The 20,716-nt window shown below is 56.9% G+C and overlaps 2 protein-coding genes across 6 annotated transcripts in view; both read left to right on the forward strand.

Annotated features, from left to right (window-relative positions):
- Positions 1 to 11,964, forward strand: part of ABCC8 (ATP binding cassette subfamily C member 8) — a 76,275-nt gene extending 64,311 nt beyond the window's left edge. For 4 of the 5 annotated variants that reach the window (XM_055318114.1, XM_055318115.1, XM_055318116.1 and 1 more), the window contains exons 29-39: positions 1,601 to 1,693; positions 5,605 to 5,707; positions 6,226 to 6,339; positions 6,660 to 6,780; positions 6,878 to 7,008; positions 8,137 to 8,215; positions 8,419 to 8,527; positions 8,895 to 8,998; positions 9,762 to 9,895; positions 10,391 to 10,453; positions 10,992 to 11,964. In XM_055318114.1, coding sequence (XP_055174089.1) covers positions 1,601 to 1,693; positions 5,605 to 5,707; positions 6,226 to 6,339; positions 6,660 to 6,780; positions 6,878 to 7,008; positions 8,137 to 8,215; positions 8,419 to 8,527; positions 8,895 to 8,998; positions 9,762 to 9,895; positions 10,391 to 10,453; positions 10,992 to 11,129 — 1,189 coding nt within the window. In that variant the 3' untranslated portion in view covers positions 11,130 to 11,964. The other variant, XM_055318119.1, reaches the window with a different exon arrangement.
- Positions 11,965 to 15,273: 3,309 nt separating this feature from the next.
- On the forward strand, positions 15,274 to 18,440 carry KCNJ11 (potassium inwardly rectifying channel subfamily J member 11). Its single transcript, XM_055317558.1, has one exon. The coding sequence runs from the start codon at positions 15,738 to 15,740 to the stop codon at positions 16,908 to 16,910; it is 1,173 nt and encodes a 390-aa protein (XP_055173533.1). The 5' UTR covers positions 15,274 to 15,737; the 3' UTR covers positions 16,911 to 18,440.
- Positions 18,441 to 20,716: the final 2,276 nt, after the last annotated feature.

Genomic DNA, 20,716 nt, shown 5'->3' on the forward strand with positions numbered 1-20,716 from the left:
AGAAATGAAGGAAAAAGAGATACTCATTTTCCACCACCCTGATGTAGCCATCTGCTGGCACACACGCGTGCACACACACACACACACACACACACACACACTGCCGTTAACATCTGAATTATTTCCTTAGGCGAGATGATCAGGAGTGGAACTGCCAGGTTGGGTGTATGATCACATTCATGCCCTTCATTCATTTTGCTAAAATGCCTCTCAGGGGGGTTTGGAGTCCAGTGACTGCTCTGATTGCGGATGCACGAAGTCCAGGGCACCTGAAGGGAGGGCTGCTATGGCAACCGTACCTCCCAGCCCAGGGGGCCCGAGCAGGCCCCGAGGCCTTGACCTGAGGGAGCCTCCCACATTCATCACATTCGCCCTCCAGAGCCTCGGGAGCCACACGGGCTTCTTTCCTACTCAGAATGTCCTAAGAACGTTCTCTAGAAGTTCTTTCTGGGAGTGACTCTGAAAACTCATAGATTCAAATAATTCTAGGGAAAATCTGAAAGACTCTCTAGACCCCGTGTTTATCAAATTGCCAATTGCAACCTATCAGCGGGGTCACGAAATCAGTATTACAGGCCGCAGCCAGCCTGTTTTTTAAAAATGAAAGTGAACAGAAAATATCAGATGGTATGCACGTAGAAACAGGGAGTTTTGCTTCATGAAACCTTTGTTTGGGTCGTGGAGAAGGGTGGGTGGGTGGGTGCGCGCATGGACTTGTAACATAAAAATGTATTTCTCACTGTGGGTTATAATCAAAAGGTTAAGTACCTTTCCCAAGTGCACATGGTTGATTAGTAACTAGAGTCAGAATGCTGATTATCAATAAAAACAATTACATTTAGATGCATTTTGACCATGACTACCTTGCCCGAGTACTGGGTGGAGTAGGATCTCCTGGCACCCGCGAGGAGCATGTTGATGTTCACAATCACTGTGGCTTTTTAAACACTGTACAAGCTGTTTTACAAAGTTCATTTCTCCTGCCAGAGAAACCACCCTGTTCCCCTGGCATCCTCTCTGCCCTGGGGACAGTCTGTTCAGGAAAGCTGCTTCCGGCCTCGCGCCCCCCCACACACTGATGTGCTTGTCACTGTGCAGCTTGGGGGAGCAGGAGCCCTTCTGTTGCCGTGAAAACCTCTGGCCTTTGCCCCTCGAGGAGCTCTTTAGATACTGGCTGTGATGTGCCTAAATCAACTGTGGCTCCTGGGGAGGCGACTGAAAGCCCTTGGAGGCTGGCACGACCCGAAGGTCTCCTCCGGGCAACCCTTCTTGTCTCAGGTCCTCTCTCCAGCTGTGTGCAGGGGCAGGCTGCTGACCCGTGGAAGGGAACCCCCAGTGCCTGCCCAGCCGTGCTGCAGAGTGAGGGACAGACACCTGGGGGAGGAGGACAGGGCCCCGGATGACAGTGACAGCACCGGCACCCTGAGGGACAGACACACGGGGTGGGGGCGTGGTACCGTGGTCTGCCCACAGGGAGACGCCAAGACTCAGACAGGGGAAGCCATTTGCCCACACAGCGTTTGGGGGGGAAGCTGGGGTTCAGACCCAGGTGGAGCCCCAAGCCTGCCTTCTTACCCTTCTGCTCTGCTCCCTTGCACAGGGACCTGCAGCAGCTGGATGATACCACCCAGCTCCCTCTGCTCTCCCATTTTGCTGAAACCGTAGAAGGTCTCACCACCATCCGGGCCTTCAGGTACCAGATCTACCCCGAGGTGAGGGTGGGTGGGAGTGGGGCCAGGGCCACAGGTCCTGTGACTCAGTTGCAGGGCTTGGCTTAGGGAGGCCCAGGACACAGGTCTCTCAACCCCTCCTCAGGCCCCAAAGCCTAGATGGTGTCCATCAGAGGGATCGGGTCCTGTGGGTTCCACTGTATGGAACCAGATCCAGAGAGGAAAATCGCAGCCCCGCAGCCAAGTCCAGAGCCTTTGTGAAGTAAGGCAGGGCATGCAAAGAAGCAGGGCTGGGACATATCCTCACATATCAATGCTAGAAAGGCTTTTACATCATGTGGGCCAGCCCTGAGCCCATCTTTTATTGGGAATCTCCAGGGACTCAAACACTGTGCTAAGTGCTTTCCATGCCAATCTCATTCATTCTGCACTTCAGTCCAAGGCACTCAGCAAGATTATTCCCATTTTCCAAATAAGGAAATTGAGGCTCAGAGAGACTGTGTAACCTATCTGGCTAAGGTCCTATAAAGCCCAGACTTGAACCTGCCCATTCATTTGATAAGCATTCATGCCAGGCACTAAAAAAACAGAGAGGAGTCAGATGAGCCCCTGCCTTGGAAGGATTTACAACCCAGGCTTTGAGCAGCCCTGGAGAACCCCATGTGACAGGCCTTCAGAATACAGACTGCGGGACCATAGAAGGGAGGCATTCACGGAAGGCTTCACGGAGGAGATGCTATGAAAGCTAGCATCAAAGGGTAAATAAAAGTTCACCAAGTTGGAGGAATGCCCCCACCCCCAACTCCAGTGGCCCTGCAGTCCACCCTAAATCATGATGTTGGACTGGACGGGAGCTTCTGAGGCTGCCTGGGGGGGGGGGTGCTATTGCTCCCTGCCCCAGCCTCTGTTTCATGTCTGATCCCTCCTCCGGCCAAACAGGCCAGAGACCCCTGACTCAGAGAGTTGGGCCTCTGGTCTCTAAGCCTTACCCAGAGAGTGATTCCAGGTTATTTTTAGGATGGCACAGCTATGCGGGATGTGACAGTAACCATGCGACACCCAGTCCTGTGTCCAGGAGTAACCCTAGGGCTCAAGGAACAGCCAAGAGGATCCAGGGAGGCTTGCGAGTCCTTCCTCCAAGCCCCAAAGCTCTAGGAGAGGTGCCCAGGCCCCTGGAGCAACACTGTGGCCCCATTCACTCCCTGGGGACATCTGTGCCAGTGAAAATGCTCTTAGGGGCCTTGTCTAAGTAAAGCAAAGCAGAGGCCTGCCCTGGCCGTGGCTCTGCTCCCTGGACAGCCCCTGCCCCTGTACAAGCCTGTGCTGTCTTCTTCCCAGAAGCCCCTGGGAACCTGGCAGGACCCGAAGGTCTCCTCCGGGCACCCTTCCTGTCTCAAGCCTGCACTGCCCCAGTTCCTTTGACTTCCAGGGCCCTTGATGCTCCTGGGCCTGGCCTCTACTCAGTCTGAGCACTGCTCCTCTCACACATGGTGTCCCGGAGGCCTTCAGGCTGGGCCTGGGACAGAGAGATTGTGACTTTCCTCAAGAGGGCTGGACCCTCTCAGTAGGACCTGAGTGGATGCAGCACCCGCAACAGCCTGTGGTCAGTCGGAGGAACTGCCACCCAGTGAGGCCTCCCACACCCTGCACTGACACCGTGGGTGACTTTTACATGTGGATGAAGGACTTTTTAGTCATCCCTGGGTGTGTTTAATTCATTGGTTCTTGCCCAGCAGCCTGCCCTGTTGAGAGCTAACTAGCATTTATCGATTATGCACTTAACACATGCCTGGCAGTGTGCTAAGTGCTGTATGTGTGTTATTGCACTTAATGCTCACAAGAGCCCCATGACATAGATACATTCAGCAGCCACGTTCAACAGATAAGGCTGAGTCACCAGCCTGAGGTCACACACGGTCAGAGCCAGTGCTAGGCTTGGAACCCCGGCCTGTGGGACCGTCTGGTTTCTCTAGGAGGCCCTGCTTTTTTTTTTTTAAGATTTTATTTATTTATTTATTTATTTATTTATTTATTTATTAGAGACACAGAGAAAGAGGGTGAGACATAAGCAGAGGGAGAAGCAGACTCCCTGTGGGGAGCCCAATGTGGGACTTGATCCCAGGACCCCAGGATCATGCCCTAAGCTGAAGGCAGATGCTCAACCGCTGAGCCACCCAGGCGTCCCGGAGGTCCTGCTTTTTCCCAGATGTTTCAAGAGTACCCAGCCCTTGACTCAGTGTTTCAGCCCAGGTGGAAACTTACTATCTCCATTTTACTAATGAGGAAACTGAGTCTTGGTCCTGACACACAGCCAGTATGTAAGAATGCTCAGAAGCCATATCTCCCACACACCCTCATGCACACCCACCCCTCAGGCTCCCCCGTCACATACACGTGCACAAGCATGTAGATGCCTCCAGCATGCACCCACTCACACCCTTCAGACTTTGGGCTGCACACTCACCCACAGACACCTCACCCACAGACACACCATCACTGTGACTGTGCAATCGTACACTCTCTCACACCTTAGAGGCTCCCTTTGCTCTCCTCTTCTCAGACACAGAGGTCAGGCGCAGTGCCTCCACCCAGAAACAATCAAAGCAGAACAAACACCTTCCAAGAATGAAAAGCAAATGCCCAGTAAGACTCATCTTGAGCCCTGAGAGTCCCCAGTTGTTTCCCCTGAGACCAATGCTACGACAGCTCCCATTCTTTCCTTTGCTCATCATGAAACAAGTGCTCCGCCCCCTCCTCTGGGCTGGGCCAAGCCAGCCAGGTGTTGGGGGTGGGGGGCGGCCAGGGAGAGATGCCAGGAGCCCAGGCTGCTCAGAGAGAAGAAGCAGGTTCATTCAAAGTAACACAAGGAGAACATGGTGAGGGCACAAGGGAAGGAAAGAAGCCTCCATAATTCCTTCCTCATACAGAGAGATCCCATCTACATTAGAGGGTCATGGAAGGTTCCATTTGTTCAGCAAGTATTTATTGACAGTGCCAGGTGCTACGGATGCCCTGCCGAACAGAACAGCCACGGGTTCCATTCTCACAGGCTTTATGGTCTCATGAGGGAGATAAGCAGCTAGAGAAAAGAACATATATGAACAGAGGTTACAAAGCAAACAGGCTGCAGACATGGAGAACCATAGGCCGGGAGAGGCCACCCTGAGGAGGTACCATTTAAGGTAAAGCCTGAAGGCTGAGAGGAATCAGCCTTGTGAGGAGCAGAGGAGAAAGCTTCCTGGGCAGAGGGGACAGCATGTACAAAGGCCCTGGGGTGGGAAAGACCTTGGTATTGTCATCAAACTGAAAAGGGGCAAGTAATAAATTACTTTATTGTAACTTCTGTGACTACAAGGCAGTGAGCAAGGCAATTTGTGGCATAGAAGGAGGCTAGGTTGGCAGGAGCCAGCTCACATGGGCTCAAGCCATTGATATTCGAAGCAGGGGAGAGATGGAAGGCAATTTATGATTTCCAAAGACTAGGCTGGCTGCCTGTGTGCAGAGCAGGCTGTGGGGAGACAGCAGGGGACCTCTGGGGAGGCTGATGCAGTAGGCCAGGTGAGTCTGTGGGCAGCAAGCAGGAGAGGCAGGCAGACACAGGGCTATTTTGGATGTAGACGTAAGAGGTCTTGTACAGGGATTAGACGTGAATCTAGATGATTCCTCAGTTTCTGGTCTGAGCACCCAGGTGGGCAGAGGTGCCCTTTACTGTAATAGGGAGGCCCTGGAGAGAACGGGTCTTGGGGTGAAAGCAGGAGTTTGAAGGAGGTGGGAGTCTTGACAAGTTCGAATTAAGTAGCAAGGAGCCGAGGGCAGTCCAGGGAGGAATGGCACACATAAAGTCACACATGGCACATGCACTGGCTGCTTCTCTGTAAGTAGGGAGAGTCCGGGCACCGTGCGGACCTTCAGACCCTCCCCATCCTCCCTCCAGGTATGAGGCTAGGTTCCAGCAGAAGCTCCTCGAATACACGGACTCCAACAACATCGCCTCCCTCTTCCTCACGGCTGCCAACAGATGGCTAGAAGTCCGCATGGCAAGTGCCACCCGCCCCCAACTCCGGGGCCCCGGGACACGACCAGAGGGCAGGAAGAGAGCACAGAACACCACTTGCCTGTGTGCACAGGGCGGGCGCCAAGCCCTCCTGTTTCCCCAGCCCCCCGCGGCCCTCCTTGGGTCTGGCTGTGCCCCCTCTTCCCTGTCACCGCTCGGGGCCTAGGGTACCTGAGGTGGGCGCTGAGAGCCAGAAGAGCTGTGTGGTTGACTGTGACTAGTGTGTGTCTGGAGTGGGCCCTGTGACCCGTGTGGGCCAGCTGGTGAGACGCACGTTCAGGCCTGCGCAGATGGCTGGGGAGCGGGGGGAGCAGCATAAGCTGCGTGCACACGCTGTCTCCTGGGGCTCCAGCCATCAAGGCCTCCTGCGCGTCTGACAACGTGTAGGAGTGTGGCTGGGCTGAGCTGCTCCCTGCCCTGAAGGGACTGAGGTGGGCTTGGTGGGTGGGGGCTGTGTGGCTTCAACCCTGGGGGCCCACACTGGCTCGCCTCCCTCCCCAGGAGTACATCGGTGCCTGCGTGGTCCTCATCGCCGCCGTGACCTCCATCTCCAACTCCCTGCACAGGGAGCTCTCTGCTGGCCTGGTGGGCCTGGGCCTTACCTATGCCCTAATGGTGAGTGGCTGCAGCCTGGGACAGGGGAGGGCTCAGATACCCTCACTCGGGGAATCGGAGGCACCTCCAGGCCTTCTCCCGAGCGACTGTGAGTCTGATGCAGGAGGGACCATGTGGGTAGCAGAGCTAACCCAGGGCCAGGGCCCCAGACAGATGCTGGGGAAGGATCCACATTCATCGTAACCCCCCTGTGCCTCCAGGGGGACCCCCTACCCCCATGAAGAGGCAGCAGAAGGCACTGAGGGCTCCTGGCCCTTCAGCTGTAAGAAGAGCTATGCTGGTGGCCGGGCTTGGATCAAGTGCTCCCTGACTCGCCACAGGTCTCCAACTACCTCAACTGGATGGTGAGGAACCTGGCGGACATGGAGATCCAGCTGGGGGCCGTGAAGCGCATCCATGGGCTCCTCAAAACCGAGGCGGAGAGTTACGAGGGGCTCCTGGGTGAGAGGCCTGGACGGGGGGCGTGGTAGGAAAAGGGGGCCCTCCTGGATGCCAGCTGACGCCTCTGTCAGCTGGCTGAGCCCCGGTGTGCCCTCAGCACCCTCACTCATCCCGAAGAACTGGCCAGACCAAGGGAAGATCCAGATCCAGAACCTCAGTGTGCGCTATGACAGCTCCCTGAAGCCAGTGCTAAAGCATGTCAATGCCCTCATCTCCCCAGGACAGAAGGTCAGTGTCAGCTCATGCCCACCCAGGGCCTCCAGGCTCCCACCTGGTCAGAACCCCCTCCCCCAGGGCTGGCCCTGGGCCCCTCACACTGACAAGGCTCAGCCTCCCTCTCCTCTACTCCTCCCTGCTCCTTCTGCTGCCCTCACTCACCAAGAGGATGGATACCCCACACTCCCCCGGTTGAGAGGGCTTTTGTCAGGGCCCCCCTGCAGATGGTCAGGGGCTCTCCCAGGGCACTGCCCCCACCCCTTAACTTCAGAGCAAGTCCTAAGGACAGACAGTGAGGCCACACTTGTCCTGGGGAGGGAGCCCCTGCCTGGCACTCTGACCCAACTCTGATTGATTCCCTCCTCACTCCCACTCTGCTCTGACAAGACCCCTCTCCTTCTGTCTCTTTGTCTCTGCCCCTCTTTTTTTTTTTTTTTTTTAATTCATGAGAGACACACAGAGAGGCAGAGACACAGGCAGAGAGAGAAGCAGGCTCCATGCAGGGAGCCCAATGCGGGACTCGATCCCAAGACTCCAGGATCACGCCCTGGGCCGAAGGCAGGCACTAAACCGCTGAGCCACCCAGGGATCCCCACTGCCCTCTGTCTTTGTGGCTGTCTGCCTCACTATCTCTGACCTTTAGATGTACCTTTGTCCCTGCCTCAGGCTCCTCCCATCTGTCCCCACCTCTCTTGTCCTTCTGTGTCACCATCTCTATACTAGTCTTGATTGTCATTTCTGTTGGCACCTGTGGGCCGGGAAGCAATGGGGTCAGAGATGACTCCAGTTTAAGATGGGGCTCACAGATCCATCCCTGCCAACTGCACTGGGCCACTCCCAGGCCCTCCATCACACCCATGCACACAGAGTATGCACCGGTGCCCCCAGCTCCCCTGCAGCCACATACCAGGCACAGCAAGACCTACACCCAGGCCCAGGAAAATGGACATCTGTACCCTGCACTTGCTTGTGGATCCCCGTGGGAGGCTCCTCTGCAGAAAGCAGCCCTGGCCTAAAAGCTGTTCAGAAAGCCAGGACAAGAGACGTGCCGTGACCTCCAATGCCTGCATACCCCAGAGCCAGCCCCAGAAGATCCCAGCCAGCCCCAGGTACTCACAGTGTGCTTCATCCTCTCTCCAGATTGGGATCTGCGGCCGCACAGGCAGTGGGAAGTCTTCCTTCTCTCTCGCCTTCTTCCGCATGGTGGACATGTTTGAGGGTGAGTTGTGTGATAACACATGTACCCAGAGCCACCAGATGGGACCTCAGTCCCGGTGTATGGTTAGACGTCATAGGAGGCCCAGCAATCACTGCCTCCCCCTGCATCCTCGATGGGACCCACGTTCCCAGGCTGAACCTGTCCCCAGCACCACCAGCTCCCCCACTCCCTGGTGGCCCACCTGAGACACAGTCTCCACACAGGGCGCATCATCATTGACGGCATCGACATTGCCAAACTGCCACTGCACACCCTGCGCTCCCGCCTCTCTATCATCCTGCAGGACCCCGTCCTCTTCAGCGGCACCATCCGGTGAGCCCCACCACTCTGGGAGGCACCCCCCTGGGTCCCAGGCCCAGCCCCTTGGAGCTGGGGCATAAGGAGGAGCGGCTGGGTGAGGCCAAGAGTGCCCAGCTGGGTACCCCTCCCTGGGTGGGCAGCCCTGGGGCTGACCTGGTCCCTCACGGTGCTGCCTTCAGGCCTTTCTCTTCCCTGTGAGGCCCAGGCAGGCGCTGGTAGAGGTAGCGCCACCCTCGGGCTGGGCACACATCCTCCACCCATTGCCACCTGCCGCCCCCTTCCAGCCAGCACCCACCCCTCCCCAGGCCACGTTCTTACTCACTGCTCCCCCTGCCAGGCCCTGCTTCTCTCCCTGAGCGGGCTTCCTGTCCCCCTCCAGGTTTAACCTGGACCCGGAGAAGAAGTGCTCGGACAGCACCCTGTGGGAGGCCCTAGAGATCGCCCAGCTGAAGCTGGTGGTGAAGGCACTGCCTGGAGGCCTGGGTACCTACTCCTGCCGCAGCGGGCGCCCCAGGGCGTCTAGGGGGCTGCAAGGGGAGGCTCACGGCCATGCCCTAGCGTTTACAGTCTAGGGCCCGGCAGGACCCCAGGGACCATTAGTTTTCCCTTTCAGGAGCTCAGGAGCTCAAGTCAGCTGTCCCAGGCCATGCGATGGGTCAGTTCAGGGGCTCCCTCCTCCCTGGGCCCCGGGGCAGGGCGTGGGGGGCAGCAGGAATCACCACGAGAGGACGCGCTTGCAAGTCCATCCTGCCCGGCAGCATGTCCAGTCCTGCCGGCGCCGTCCCCCTGCCGCCCAGGTCTGCCCCGAGGGAGGAGAGGGCGGGGGAAATCAAGGCCCGGGTCACTCCCCGAGGGTGCAGGGAAGACTGCCCCCACCCCAGAGGACACCCTTGGTGTATTTGCTCCGGCCCCTGGGGCGGTGGGGGCTGGCCAAGCCAGCCCTCAGAGACTCACCCCACCAGGGCCCACACACACGCAGCACATACACACTAGTGCACACACCCACCCACGCGCCCCCCAGGACCACCCAGGCCACGGTGGCGCACACCTGCGGAGGGCGCACTTCTCTTTGTAGTCAACGCGGATGGCAGCTGTCCAGCTCTGCACCCCCGCCCCCCCCATCCTCGTGACACACGCTTGTGTGTTTGTCCCCATGCACTTCCTAACAGCCCTAAGCCATGCTGTCTACTAAACTCCCAGTGCCAGATTAACTCAGCCCTGCTCCTCCGCCCGGGGCTGTTCTCAGATGCCATCATCACAGAAGGTGGGGAGAATTTCAGCCAAGGCCAGAGGCAACTGTTCTGCCTGGCTCGGGCCTTCGTGAGGAAGACCAGCATCTTCATCATGGATGAAGCCACGGCCTCCATCGACATGGCCACGGTCAGTCCTGAGCACATCTGTGGGGTGGGGTCTTGGAGAGGGTTTTCAGGGGCTCTTAGGGTGAAATTTGCACCAAGTGGTCCTGAAGCTCCAGTTGTCTTTACCATCAAGGGCCATCTGCAGCAGAAAAGGCAAAGGGCTGGGGGGGGACCCTGACTCCAGCTAGTCTCGGGGCACGTTTATAGTACACATACACGCAGGCTGCACACAGACCCACAGAGACCTCACACCCATCACCCACCACACAGCACAGCCAGACACACTCACAGCACACCTACACGCGCAGAGCTGAGCCCCCGGCAGGCTAAGCCCAGCCCCCACATGCTAGAACTTGGCTGGTCCTATGGGGACAAGGATCAGACAGAGGAGGAGGGGTGGGCTGGGAGTGGGGTCCCATGGGAGCTGGACTGCAACCCTGGGCCCCACATCCCCAAAGCCAGACCAGACCACATCCACTAGGCAGATGAGCCAACAGCTGTTGCTCCCATTTGGCAGGAAAACATCCTCCAGAAGGTGGTGATGACGGCCTTCGCAGACCGCACTGTGGTCACCATCGCGGTAAGGGGCCCCTGTTGGGGTGGGGGGAACACCCAGAGAGAGGGCTGGCCTCTTGAAGCTGCCATCAGAGGGCAGCCACCGGGCTCACCTGGGCCTGGCAATCAGGAGAAGACCCTGGAGCAACAACGATGCAGAGCAGAGTCTGGAGGGCTTGCAGGGAACCTGGATGGCAGGCAGCACATGGGGGGGTGGTGGAAGGACTTACCCCCCAACTTCCTTCAGAACTCTTCTTTCTCCGCAATCCAAGGCCTGCCCCTGTCCCAAGTGAGCTAGCCTAGGGTTACTTCTCTATAGGGACTGGCGGTTGGGATGTGAGGCGATCTCTGAGTCTTGAGGCCCAGAGGTGAGGGCAGAGCTGAGACTTGGTAAGGAGAGAGGTGTCACCAGTGGACAGAGGGCTTGGAGTCACAGCCACCCCAGGAAGGGCCACAGGGATGGGACCTCCTATCCACACACCTCTTCCTTCAGACTGCAGGAGGGGCACCCTTAGCTGCCCCTCCCCCACCACCACCCTGACCAGGACCCCCCTCCCCCCCAGCACCGTGTACACACCATCCTGAGTGCAGACCTGGTGATTGTCCTGAAGCGTGGCGCCATCCTTGAGTTCGACAAGCCAGAGAAGCTGCTCAGCCGGAAGGACAGCGTCTTCGCCTCCTTCGTGCGTGCAGACAAGTGACCTGCCAGAGCCCAAGTGCCACCCCTCAGGCCACCCTGCCCCCGTCTCCTGCCTGGGCTCTCTAACTGTAAATCACTTATAAATAAAGAGATTGGTTGTTTCCTACTGGAGGCCTCCTCAGGTCTGGTGGGCAGGGACCGGGGTGGCCTGTGGGTCCCACAGAGCCAGCCTGCCTGGCTTCAGGCACCTTGAAGCTGTGTGAGCATGGGCAGCAGTGTGTTTCCTTCTCTGTGAAATAAGGGTTATAGTATTAGTCTGTTCAGGCGGCCATAACAAAATAGCAGACACTGAGACTTAAACAAAAATGTTTTCTGACAGATCTGGAGGCTGGAAATCCAAGATCAAGGTGTCATGGGTTTGGTTTCTCCTAAGGACCTAATGAGCTCTTCACAGGCCCTATCTCCAAATACTGTCACACTGGGGAGCTTCAACATAGGAACTTAGGGCTTTAACAAATGGATTTGGGGAGGGGATACAATTTAATCCATAACAGAGGTTATAGCATTTTTGTGATTATCTCATTAGACAAAAGATTATTTCACTTTATTTCTTGGATTAAAATTGTGGGGTGCCCTGGATTAGTGCCGTTTCCATGACAAATGACAAGAACCCAACTCAAAGTGGCTTAAACTGGGGCAGCCTGGGTGGCTCGGTGGTTTAGCACCTGCCTTCGGCCCAGGGCATGATCCTGGAGACCCGGGATCGAGATCCACATCGGGGTCCCTGCATGGAGCCTGCTTCTCCCTTTGCCTGTGTCTCTGCCTCTCTGTCTCTCTGTGTTCCTCTCATGAATAAATAAATAAAATCCTTTAAAAAAAAGTGGCTTAAACAAAAACTGGCATTTATTGCCCTGTGTGATGGAGAAGGCCAGGAGGTTATACACTTCAAGCATGGCTGGATCCAGGCTTCTGACATCAGGGATGTGTTTCCACATCTGGGTTCCATCTTCCGCTCTCTGATGACAAATGGCCACTAGCACCTCCAGCTTATACCCTACCCCTCTGAAAAAGAGATGTTTTTTTCCCAATCGTCCCAGCAAAAGTCTAGGGAACAAATCTCAGTGGACCAATAGACCAACTTCATACCCCTACCTCTGTGTGTCAAGGGGCTGGGATAACACTGACTGGCTAGGCCCGGATCTCATGTCCCCATCTGTGTCCCCCAGGTAGAGGCATTCAGAATGGGAGAAGGGTGGTCTCTCAGAGGAAAGCACAGTGCATATACCACAAATGAGCCGGGTGGGGGCTGGAGACACTGAGGCCCAGACACTGGGGAAACTAAAACAACAGATATGCTCATATTCTATCAGCATCGTGAAATAGGAGTGCACACCTCCCTCAGCCAAGAGATGGTGATACTCATTTACATATCATGTTATTATCATTCACACATTGACTTCAGTACTGGCTGCCCCAGGTATGGGGTGCAAACCCAAAAGTCTTTGGCCTGTGTGCTCTCGGTTGCAATGGGATCAGAGCAATGTAAGGAAAACCCACCAGTCACTGGAGAGAGGCCCAACACAGACCTTTTGGATATTACAGGAGCCAGAGGGGATCAGGAACTGAGAGCTCTGTAAGGCCTGGCAGGCAGCCTGGGGGAGGTAAGATTTAATCTGGGCATGAGAGGGGTGGGAATTGGATAGGCAGAGTAAGAGAAAATGGCCCATGGGGCAGGAGGTGGGGGCATAAGGTCGTAGAGCCTTAAATGCCAGGACAAGGAGTCTGGGATAAGCCTATGAACAAAAGGGAAGTGGAGAAGGTTTTTGAGTGAGAAAGGAACCTGCCAAGTGCAGTATTTGGAGGAGACGAGTATGAGGTAAAGATGGAACAGGGCAGGAGGCTGAGGTCTTTGGGTAAGGGGCTCACCTTTCTAGAAAGGGTGGAACAGGTAATAGCTGAGGCCTCAGGACCTGTGAGGCAGGGTCTTGCCTTTCCAGCTCTAAGGTGCTTCTGGGGGCCTAGCAACCCTCTCCATTGAGGGGCCTCCAAGAGCAGAGCCTGGGAAGGGAGAAGATTCCTGACCCCACCCCCACCTCATGCCCACCACACCCCAAGGGATCGGAGAGATGTAGCAGGAGCAGAGCAAGGTCCATACTGAAGTCTGGCAGGGATGCCCAAGGCCATTCTGGCCCAAACCCCTCTATAGGACCCCTGATGGCCTGCCAACTTTGACCTGGACACTCCAAAGGTATGGGTCATCTCTGGTTATTAGGACTGACTCTTCCCTATGTGAAATCACAGCCTGCCTCTGTTCCACTCAGCGTCTGTACTGGTTCTCTACTTTGGGCCACATAAAATTATTAGTCCATCCCCCTTGGGCCCCTGGAGTTTTTGCAATGGTGCCCAAACTCCCTAGGGAGTTCTCCAAGGCTCCTTTTCTGGTGGCTGGACACATGTAGTTGCCTCAAAGGTAGCCCTGTCTCCTTGAGCTCCCCACTCTGATCATCCTGTCCTCCCCTCCCCATGCTAGGCACTGCATCTTTGTTAATACAGCCCAAGCTCACACTTACCCTGAGTAGCGGTGTTTACTCTGCCTGCAGGTGAGAATGAGAAAGGAAAACTCAATATGCAAATCACAGTCTGCCCCCACTCTCGCCCCGTATCCCCACCGTCCCCATTTTGGTGCCCTGCCTCAAACCCCTACTCCAATAACTGAACACACATAGGTCAGGGCTACATAAGGATCTGAGCCCCAGAGAGGAAATGGGGCCAACACTGTCGCAGCAACAGAGACCTGAGAAGCCGGATTCTGCATCTGAGGGCCAAGTCACAGGGCCACCGCAGACTGACGTCTGCAGTAGAAGCATCACTCAAGTTCAGGTCAAGAGCTTGTATCCCTCAGTTCCCAAGCCAACCCTAATACAACCCCTCAGGACCCACGTGCCTCCCATTACCTAAGGTGTAAGAGACCAGGCTGCAGGTGTAAAACAAGCGTCCCTACCTCAAACTCTCTTTAAAATACAGGGGTCTGGGGCACCTGGGTGGCTCCTTCGGTTAAGCGTCTGCCTTCAGCTCAGGTCAGGATCCTAAGGCCCTGTGACGGGCCGCATCAGCACAGAGCCTGCTTCTCCCTCTCCTTCTGCGGCTCCCCGTTTGTGCTCTTGCTTGCTCTCTCTTGCTCTTTCTCACTCTCCATCAAATAAAATCGTAATAAAAAAAAAAAGAAAAGAAAAGAAAAATTAAGAAGATGCAACCACCAGCCCGGGGCTTCTGTGCTCGTGCTCCTACTCCTACTAATAAGGCACAGTATTTTCTGGGGAGGGGGTCCGTGGCTTTCGTCAAACTCTCAAAGGATCCATGACTCAGAAAGGATTAAGAGCGTCCCCAAAGAGAAGGAGCGTTCGGCGGAGAAACCTTTAGGCCACCTAAGCAGCTTGGTGACGCAGCTCCCCAGGGCCTCCGTCGCGGGGCCCCGCGAAGCCCAGTGCGGGAGGGGGATGCTGGCCCAGCTGGGGATGGGGAGCCCGGAGGAGGAACCAGGCCACCGGCGGCTGCGGTCCAGGCCGCAGGGGGATCCGCTTTGGGCGCCTCGCAGCCCGCAGCCCCGAGGCCAGCCCGCGGATCTGGAGCGGGGGGGCGGGGCGCGGGTGTGGACGCGGGGCGCGGGTGTGGACGCGGGGGGCGGGGCTCGCGCCCGCACCGCCCCCTCCAGCTCGGGAGCGGGTCGGGCTCCCCCTGGCGGCCCCGGCCCCCCGCTCCCCCGCTGCCCCGCTGCCCGGCTCCCGCGCCCCCGCCCTCAATCTCCTGCCCGCAGCCGGCGCAGGTGGGTCTCCGCGGACGCACGGACGGACGCACGGACGGGAGGACCGACCGGAGGACGAGCGGCTGGGGCGGCCGGGCGGCGGGCGGGGCGGGGAGGCGGCGGCGGCGGCTTGAGGAGCAGGAGCAGGTGCGGCGGGGGGGGGGGGACGGAGCGGCGCGCGGGGCGGGGGCGGGGGCGCGGGGCGGGGGCGCGGCGCCCACTGGCGACCTGCGTGGGGCGGGCGGGGAGCGGGCTGCGAGGCGCCGGGCCGGGTCGCGCTGGGGGCAGTGCAGCTGGGTGGGGGGGACTGAGGGCGCAGGATCCCAAGGAGACAGAAAGGACAGGAACCGGAGGGGCATCCGAGCCGCCGCGGGGCGCTAGGGGCAGGGGTTAAGAGGAGGGGCCGCACCTGGCGGCCCGCGGGGGGTCGTCAGAGCCGGAGGCTGGAGTTTGGAAGCGGCCCGGAGCAGAAGGGGGTGGTGTGAGGTCCGGCGACTTGGGAAGCTCCCAGGGGTTAAGTTCCAGGGCAGAGGAGGAGGCATCCGAGCGGGAGGCCCAGGGAAGTCAGCGGAGGAAGGGAGTGAGCCGAGATGGAGGGCAGGGCGGGGAGCAGGGGGTAGCGGGCTCGCAGGCAGGCGCAGGCACAGGCACCGGGCGGCTGCGCCCAGGTTGGCAGGCTGCTTTCAAGAAGCGGGGGGCGGGGGGGCCAGGGGAGGTGAGGATGAGTCAGGTCGGAGAGGCATCGCAGAAGTGAGGCCGGCACAGACCGAGGGTGGTCCCGGGGCAGGGAACCCCACAGTGAGGCCCAGGCCTTGGTCAGGGGGGTGCCCCCATGGGGGAAGCCTCTCCCTGGTGGTTGCTGCAGCCATGCTGTCCCGAAAAGGCATCATCCCCGAGGAGTACGTGCTGACGCGGCTAGTCGAGGACCCTGCAGAGCCCCGGTACCGAGCTCGGGAGCGGAGGGCCCGCTTCGTGTCCAAGAACGGCAATTGCAACGTAGCCCACAAGAACATCCGGGAGCAGGGCCGATTCCTGCAGGACGTATTCACCACGCTGGTGGACCTCAAGTGGCCACACACACTGCTCATCTTTACCATGTCCTTCCTGTGCAGCTGGCTGCTCTTTGCCATGGTCTGGTGGCTCATCGCCTTCGCCCACGGTGACCTGGCCCCCGGTGAGGGCACTGCGGTGCCCTGTGTCACCAGCATCCACTCTTTTTCATCTGCCTTCCTTTTCTCCATTGAGGTCCAGGTGACCATTGGCTTTGGCGGGCGCATGGTGACCGAGGAGTGCCCGCTGGCCATCTTGATCCTCATTGTGCAGAACATCGTGGGGCTCATGATCAATGCCATCATGCTGGGCTGCATCTTCATGAAGACGGCCCAGGCCCATCGGCGGGCCGAGACCCTCATCTTCAGCAAGCATGCGGTCATCGCAGTGCGCCACGGCCGCCTCTGCTTCATGCTGCGCGTCGGTGACCTCCGCAAGAGCATGATCATCAGCGCCACCATCCACATGCAGGTGGTGCGCAAGACCACCAGCCCCGAGGGTGAAGTGGTGCCCCTACACCAGGTGGACATCCCCATGGAGAACGGTGTGGGCGGCAACAGCATCTTCCTGGTAGCTCCTCTCATCATCTACCACGTCATTGATGCCAACAGTCCACTCTATGACCTGGCACCCAGCGACCTGCATCACCATCAAGACCTGGAGATCATTGTCATCCTGGAGGGCGTGGTGGAAACCACGGGCATCACTACCCAGGCCCGCACCTCCTACCTGGCCGATGAGATCCTCTGGGGCCAGCGCTTTGTACCCATCGTGGCCGAGGAGGATGGCCGCTACTCTGTGGACTACTCCAAATTTGGCAACACCATCAAAGTGCCCACGCCACTCTGCACGGCCCGCCAGCTTGATGAGGACCGCAGCCTGCTGGACGCCCTGACCCTCGCCTCGGCCCGCGGTCCCCTGCGCAAGCGCAGCGTGGCTGTGGCCAAGGCCAAACCCAAGTTTAGCATCTCTCCGGATTCCCTGTCCTGAGCCACGGTCCCATGGGCCCCCACACTGCTTGTGCGCACAGGGCAGTATGGTATGGTATGTAGAGTGGACGTGACGTGGTGTGGGCTCCATAGCCAGGCCAGGACCGGGTGTGAGGCTGGGCCCTCTTCAGCTCAGCCTCCCCTCCTGCTGTTAGCCCCTGGTGTTACAAGGCACTTGTCACTCCTCTATTTCTGGCCTCAGCGGGAGCCTGTACTGGGTTATTTTTGTCTCTGCTCCTCCCAGCCCCAGCTCAGGACTGGCTCACCCTCCTCCCCCCTCCCCAGGCTGGGGAAGCTGTGGAAAGCACTGGACCCTAAAAGTTTGGTCTCCAGCCAGTTCTGCATCCCCATGCTCAGTTGACCACGAGCTGGGCAGGTGGCTGGGGAAGAACAGTCCCCAGGTTGGCAATCGGCTGTTCTGTTTCTGTGGCCCCTAAGAGATGGCCAGCCACTCCTGGTCCCTGAAGAAGTGATGACCTCATGGGTGGGCCCTGCCAGCTGGGGAAGGCAGTCACTGAAGGAGCGTGTTCCAGCTGGAGGATTGGAGGTATGCACAGGCTCAGGGAGGAAATGGTGTGCAGACACTCAGCTATGCTGAGCCCTAGTCGGGCACAGGAAAGAGGAGATGGGCCCCTGTGCCCTCGCCCCGTGCCCCGACGCCCAGGCTTCGATGGCGAGGGGCTGCTGTGCCTGCCTGCTGCTGTTCCATCCCGGGAGGCATGGGCGAGCCGGGGCAGACATTGGCATGCCAGGAAGAAGAAGGCTGAGGAGAGGGGGTCCTGGGCCCACCATCCAGACTTGAACTCTGGTTCTGGCTCCCCACCAGAGGCTGTCACTCCGTCTGTCCAGAGCGTGGCTGTGGAGGGTCTTTGGGCTGCTAGAAAAGGAGGTGTCGGAAAGCTCAGGATGGCGGAGGTGAGCAAGGCCCCGGACACAAGGAGGCCGTTGGTCCTCACGGGCCTGACCACAGGCGGGGCTCCTGGAGCGGTGCTGTGTCACCTGCCCAGGATTCTACTTTCTCTCGTCAATAAAACCTCCCTAAACTCTGGGCAGTTCTTGCTGGGGAAGGAGGAGGCCTACTGCTGGGCAGGGAGGGCACATTCCGAAGGGCACAGACCCTAATGGGGCAGCCAGGGAAAGCTGACCCTTAGCGCCCGATTCAGAGAGACTTTTACCTTTCTTCTGCCTCAGGTAGCCCAGCCCTGACAGCCTGTCTGGCCATTTCAACTTTGGGGCCCCCATCAGGCTTCTAGCCCTGGGCCCCAGCCTCCACGCCCGGGGATCTGCTGGAAGCCTGGGGTGGTCAGGGCAAGAGGTGCGACACCATATGCATTAGTGTACAGGCATACGTTGGAGATATTTTGCAGGTTTGGTGTCAGACCACCGCCACGAAACAAATGTGGAGAAAAAGAGAGTCAAATGAATTTTTTTGGTTTCCCACTGCATATAAAAGTCATGTTTACACTCTACTACAGTCTGTTAAGTGTGCAACAGCATTATGTCTAAAAAAAGCAATGTACCCTACCTTAATTAAAAAATACTTTATTGCTACAAAGTGCTAGCCATCGTCTGAGCCTTCAGTGAGTCATAATCTGTTCGCTAGTGGGCCTTGCGTCGATGTTGGTGGCTGCGGACCCATCAGGGTGGTGGCTGCTGGAGGTGGGGGTGGCTGTGGCAGTTTATTTGAATTAGACAACAACAAAGTTGGCCACATCAAGTGACTCTTCCCTTCGCGAACGATCTGTCTGTGGCATGCGATGCTGTGCGATAGCATTTCACCCACTGTAGAACCTCTTTCAAAATTGTGGAGTCAATCCCCGTAAACCCTGCTGCTGCCCTATCAACTAAAGTTTACGTAATATTGTAATTCTTCTGTTGTCATTTCAACCATCTTCATGGCCTCTTCACCAGCAGTAGATTCCATCCCAAGAAACCACTTTGCTCAGTCCTGAGAAGCAACTCCTCATCCTTTCAATTTTTATCCTGAGATTATAGCCATTCCGTCACATCTTTGGGTGCTACTTCTAATTCTTGTTCTCTTGCTAATTCCGTCACCCTGCAGTTACTTCCTCTACTGAAGTCTTAAACCTTCAATTTGTTAAAAAAATAAAATAAATGCAAATCTCAATAAAGCAAAGCATAATAAAAAGAAGGTTATGGGGCAGCCCCGGTGGCGCAGCGGTTTAGCGCCACCTGGAGACCCAGGATCAAGTCCCACGTCAGGCTCTCTGTATGATGCCTGCTTCTCCCTCTGCCTGTGTCTCTGCCTCTCTCTCTTTCTGTCTCTATGAATAAATAAATAAAATCTTTAAAAACAAACAAACAAAACAAAACAAAAAGAAGGTTATGCCCGTAGTAACTGGAGTGTAAGCTCTCAAGCCAACTTGGGTTCAGATCCTGGTTCTGGCTCTAAGGCCTCGGTCAACAACTTACCTCTCTGGGCCTCAGTTGCCTCATTTATAATGTAGGACTGCTACTAATACACACCTCACAGAATTGTCGTGGGGGTAAGTGAAAAACATTTGCAAAAGGCTTAAGTACCTGGTCCGTAGTAAGTGCTCAATAAGTGTTAACTGTTGTGATGCTGCTGAATCAGCCATGATGGGAGCACTGACCACACAAATGTTAAGGGAGAAATTGTACTTCCCCTTGGTGATGAGCTTCTCTGCCCGGTCTTATTTCCTGCACAGTGCACCTGCCCAGCTCAGACCCTGATGACACAGTTCTGGCAGCGCCAATTACATGGTCTTCTGGTCTCACCTCACCCCCTACAATCCATCTGCCATTCAGCTCCCAGAGTGGTCTTATTCAAAAGGTTACGATCATCTCCTCCCATGTCAAGTAGCTTCATTAATTCCCCATGGCCTTCTGGGTCTAGGCTAGACCCCGGAGCCAGCCATTTCTACTTTCTGGCCTTACAGTTGAGTTCTCTTGCTAGGACCTTGGGCAACCACCCATCCCCTGGCAGCCTTACTATTCCCTCCTTGCATGTAATATTGACCTTCTGACCTCTGTGCTTTCTTCTGTTATTCCCTTTGCCTGGAATATCCAGACCTCATCTCTGCCTGTTGAAATCCATAAAAGTCCAGGCCAAATGATGCCTCCTTGAAGCCTTCCCTGATTCCTCTGAAAAGAGATGGTCTCTTCCCTTCCTCTGTGTTTGTGGGCATTCTGCTTTTCCTTGTGGTTGTGACATCACCAAGTCCATGACTCCTTGAGGTCAGGGACTATATCTGATTCAGCACCGTGGCTGGCACAAAGTGCTGAATGAATGAATGAATGAATGAATGATGAATAGTGTATAGGACAACAAGCCAGCGTCCCTGTTGCAGATTGAGGACTGCAGTGGGCATCAGCATGATCAGTGAGTTTGTCCTGGGCTACTTCAGAGGTATGGCTGAAGAGGAAGCTTCCGCTACTGGTCCAGGCTCTAAGCTGCCCCCTCGTGCACCCACACAGTCCCCCAACATTGACCAGTTTGTGATTTAGAAGAAGAGGGTTAAGAAGCTACTCAGAGTCAGCCCAGAGGTCTGGACACAGTGCCTGGCTCCTGGGACTCAGCTTGGCTGTCCTTAAGACCAGCAGAGGGGCAAGGCTCATGGATGAGAAGCTGCTCAGCAGCACCTTGCTTGGGACCCCATCCAGAGCAACCTTCCTCCACCCCCTCCACCCTAAACCCCTGGTGACAGTGAAGGGACAGAACTGAGGGCTCAGCGCCACCTGCTGGCCACAGAAAAGACCTACTTGATCAGAAAATCAGGGCCACTTGTCCTAGGCTTTCCACTCCCACGAGATCCCCCTAGCCTT

Source organism: Nyctereutes procyonoides, unplaced genomic scaffold (genome assembly GCF_905146905.1).
Source record: "Nyctereutes procyonoides isolate TBG_1078 unplaced genomic scaffold, NYPRO_anot_genome, whole genome shotgun sequence".
Taxonomy (NCBI): domain Eukaryota; kingdom Metazoa; phylum Chordata; class Mammalia; order Carnivora; family Canidae; genus Nyctereutes; species Nyctereutes procyonoides.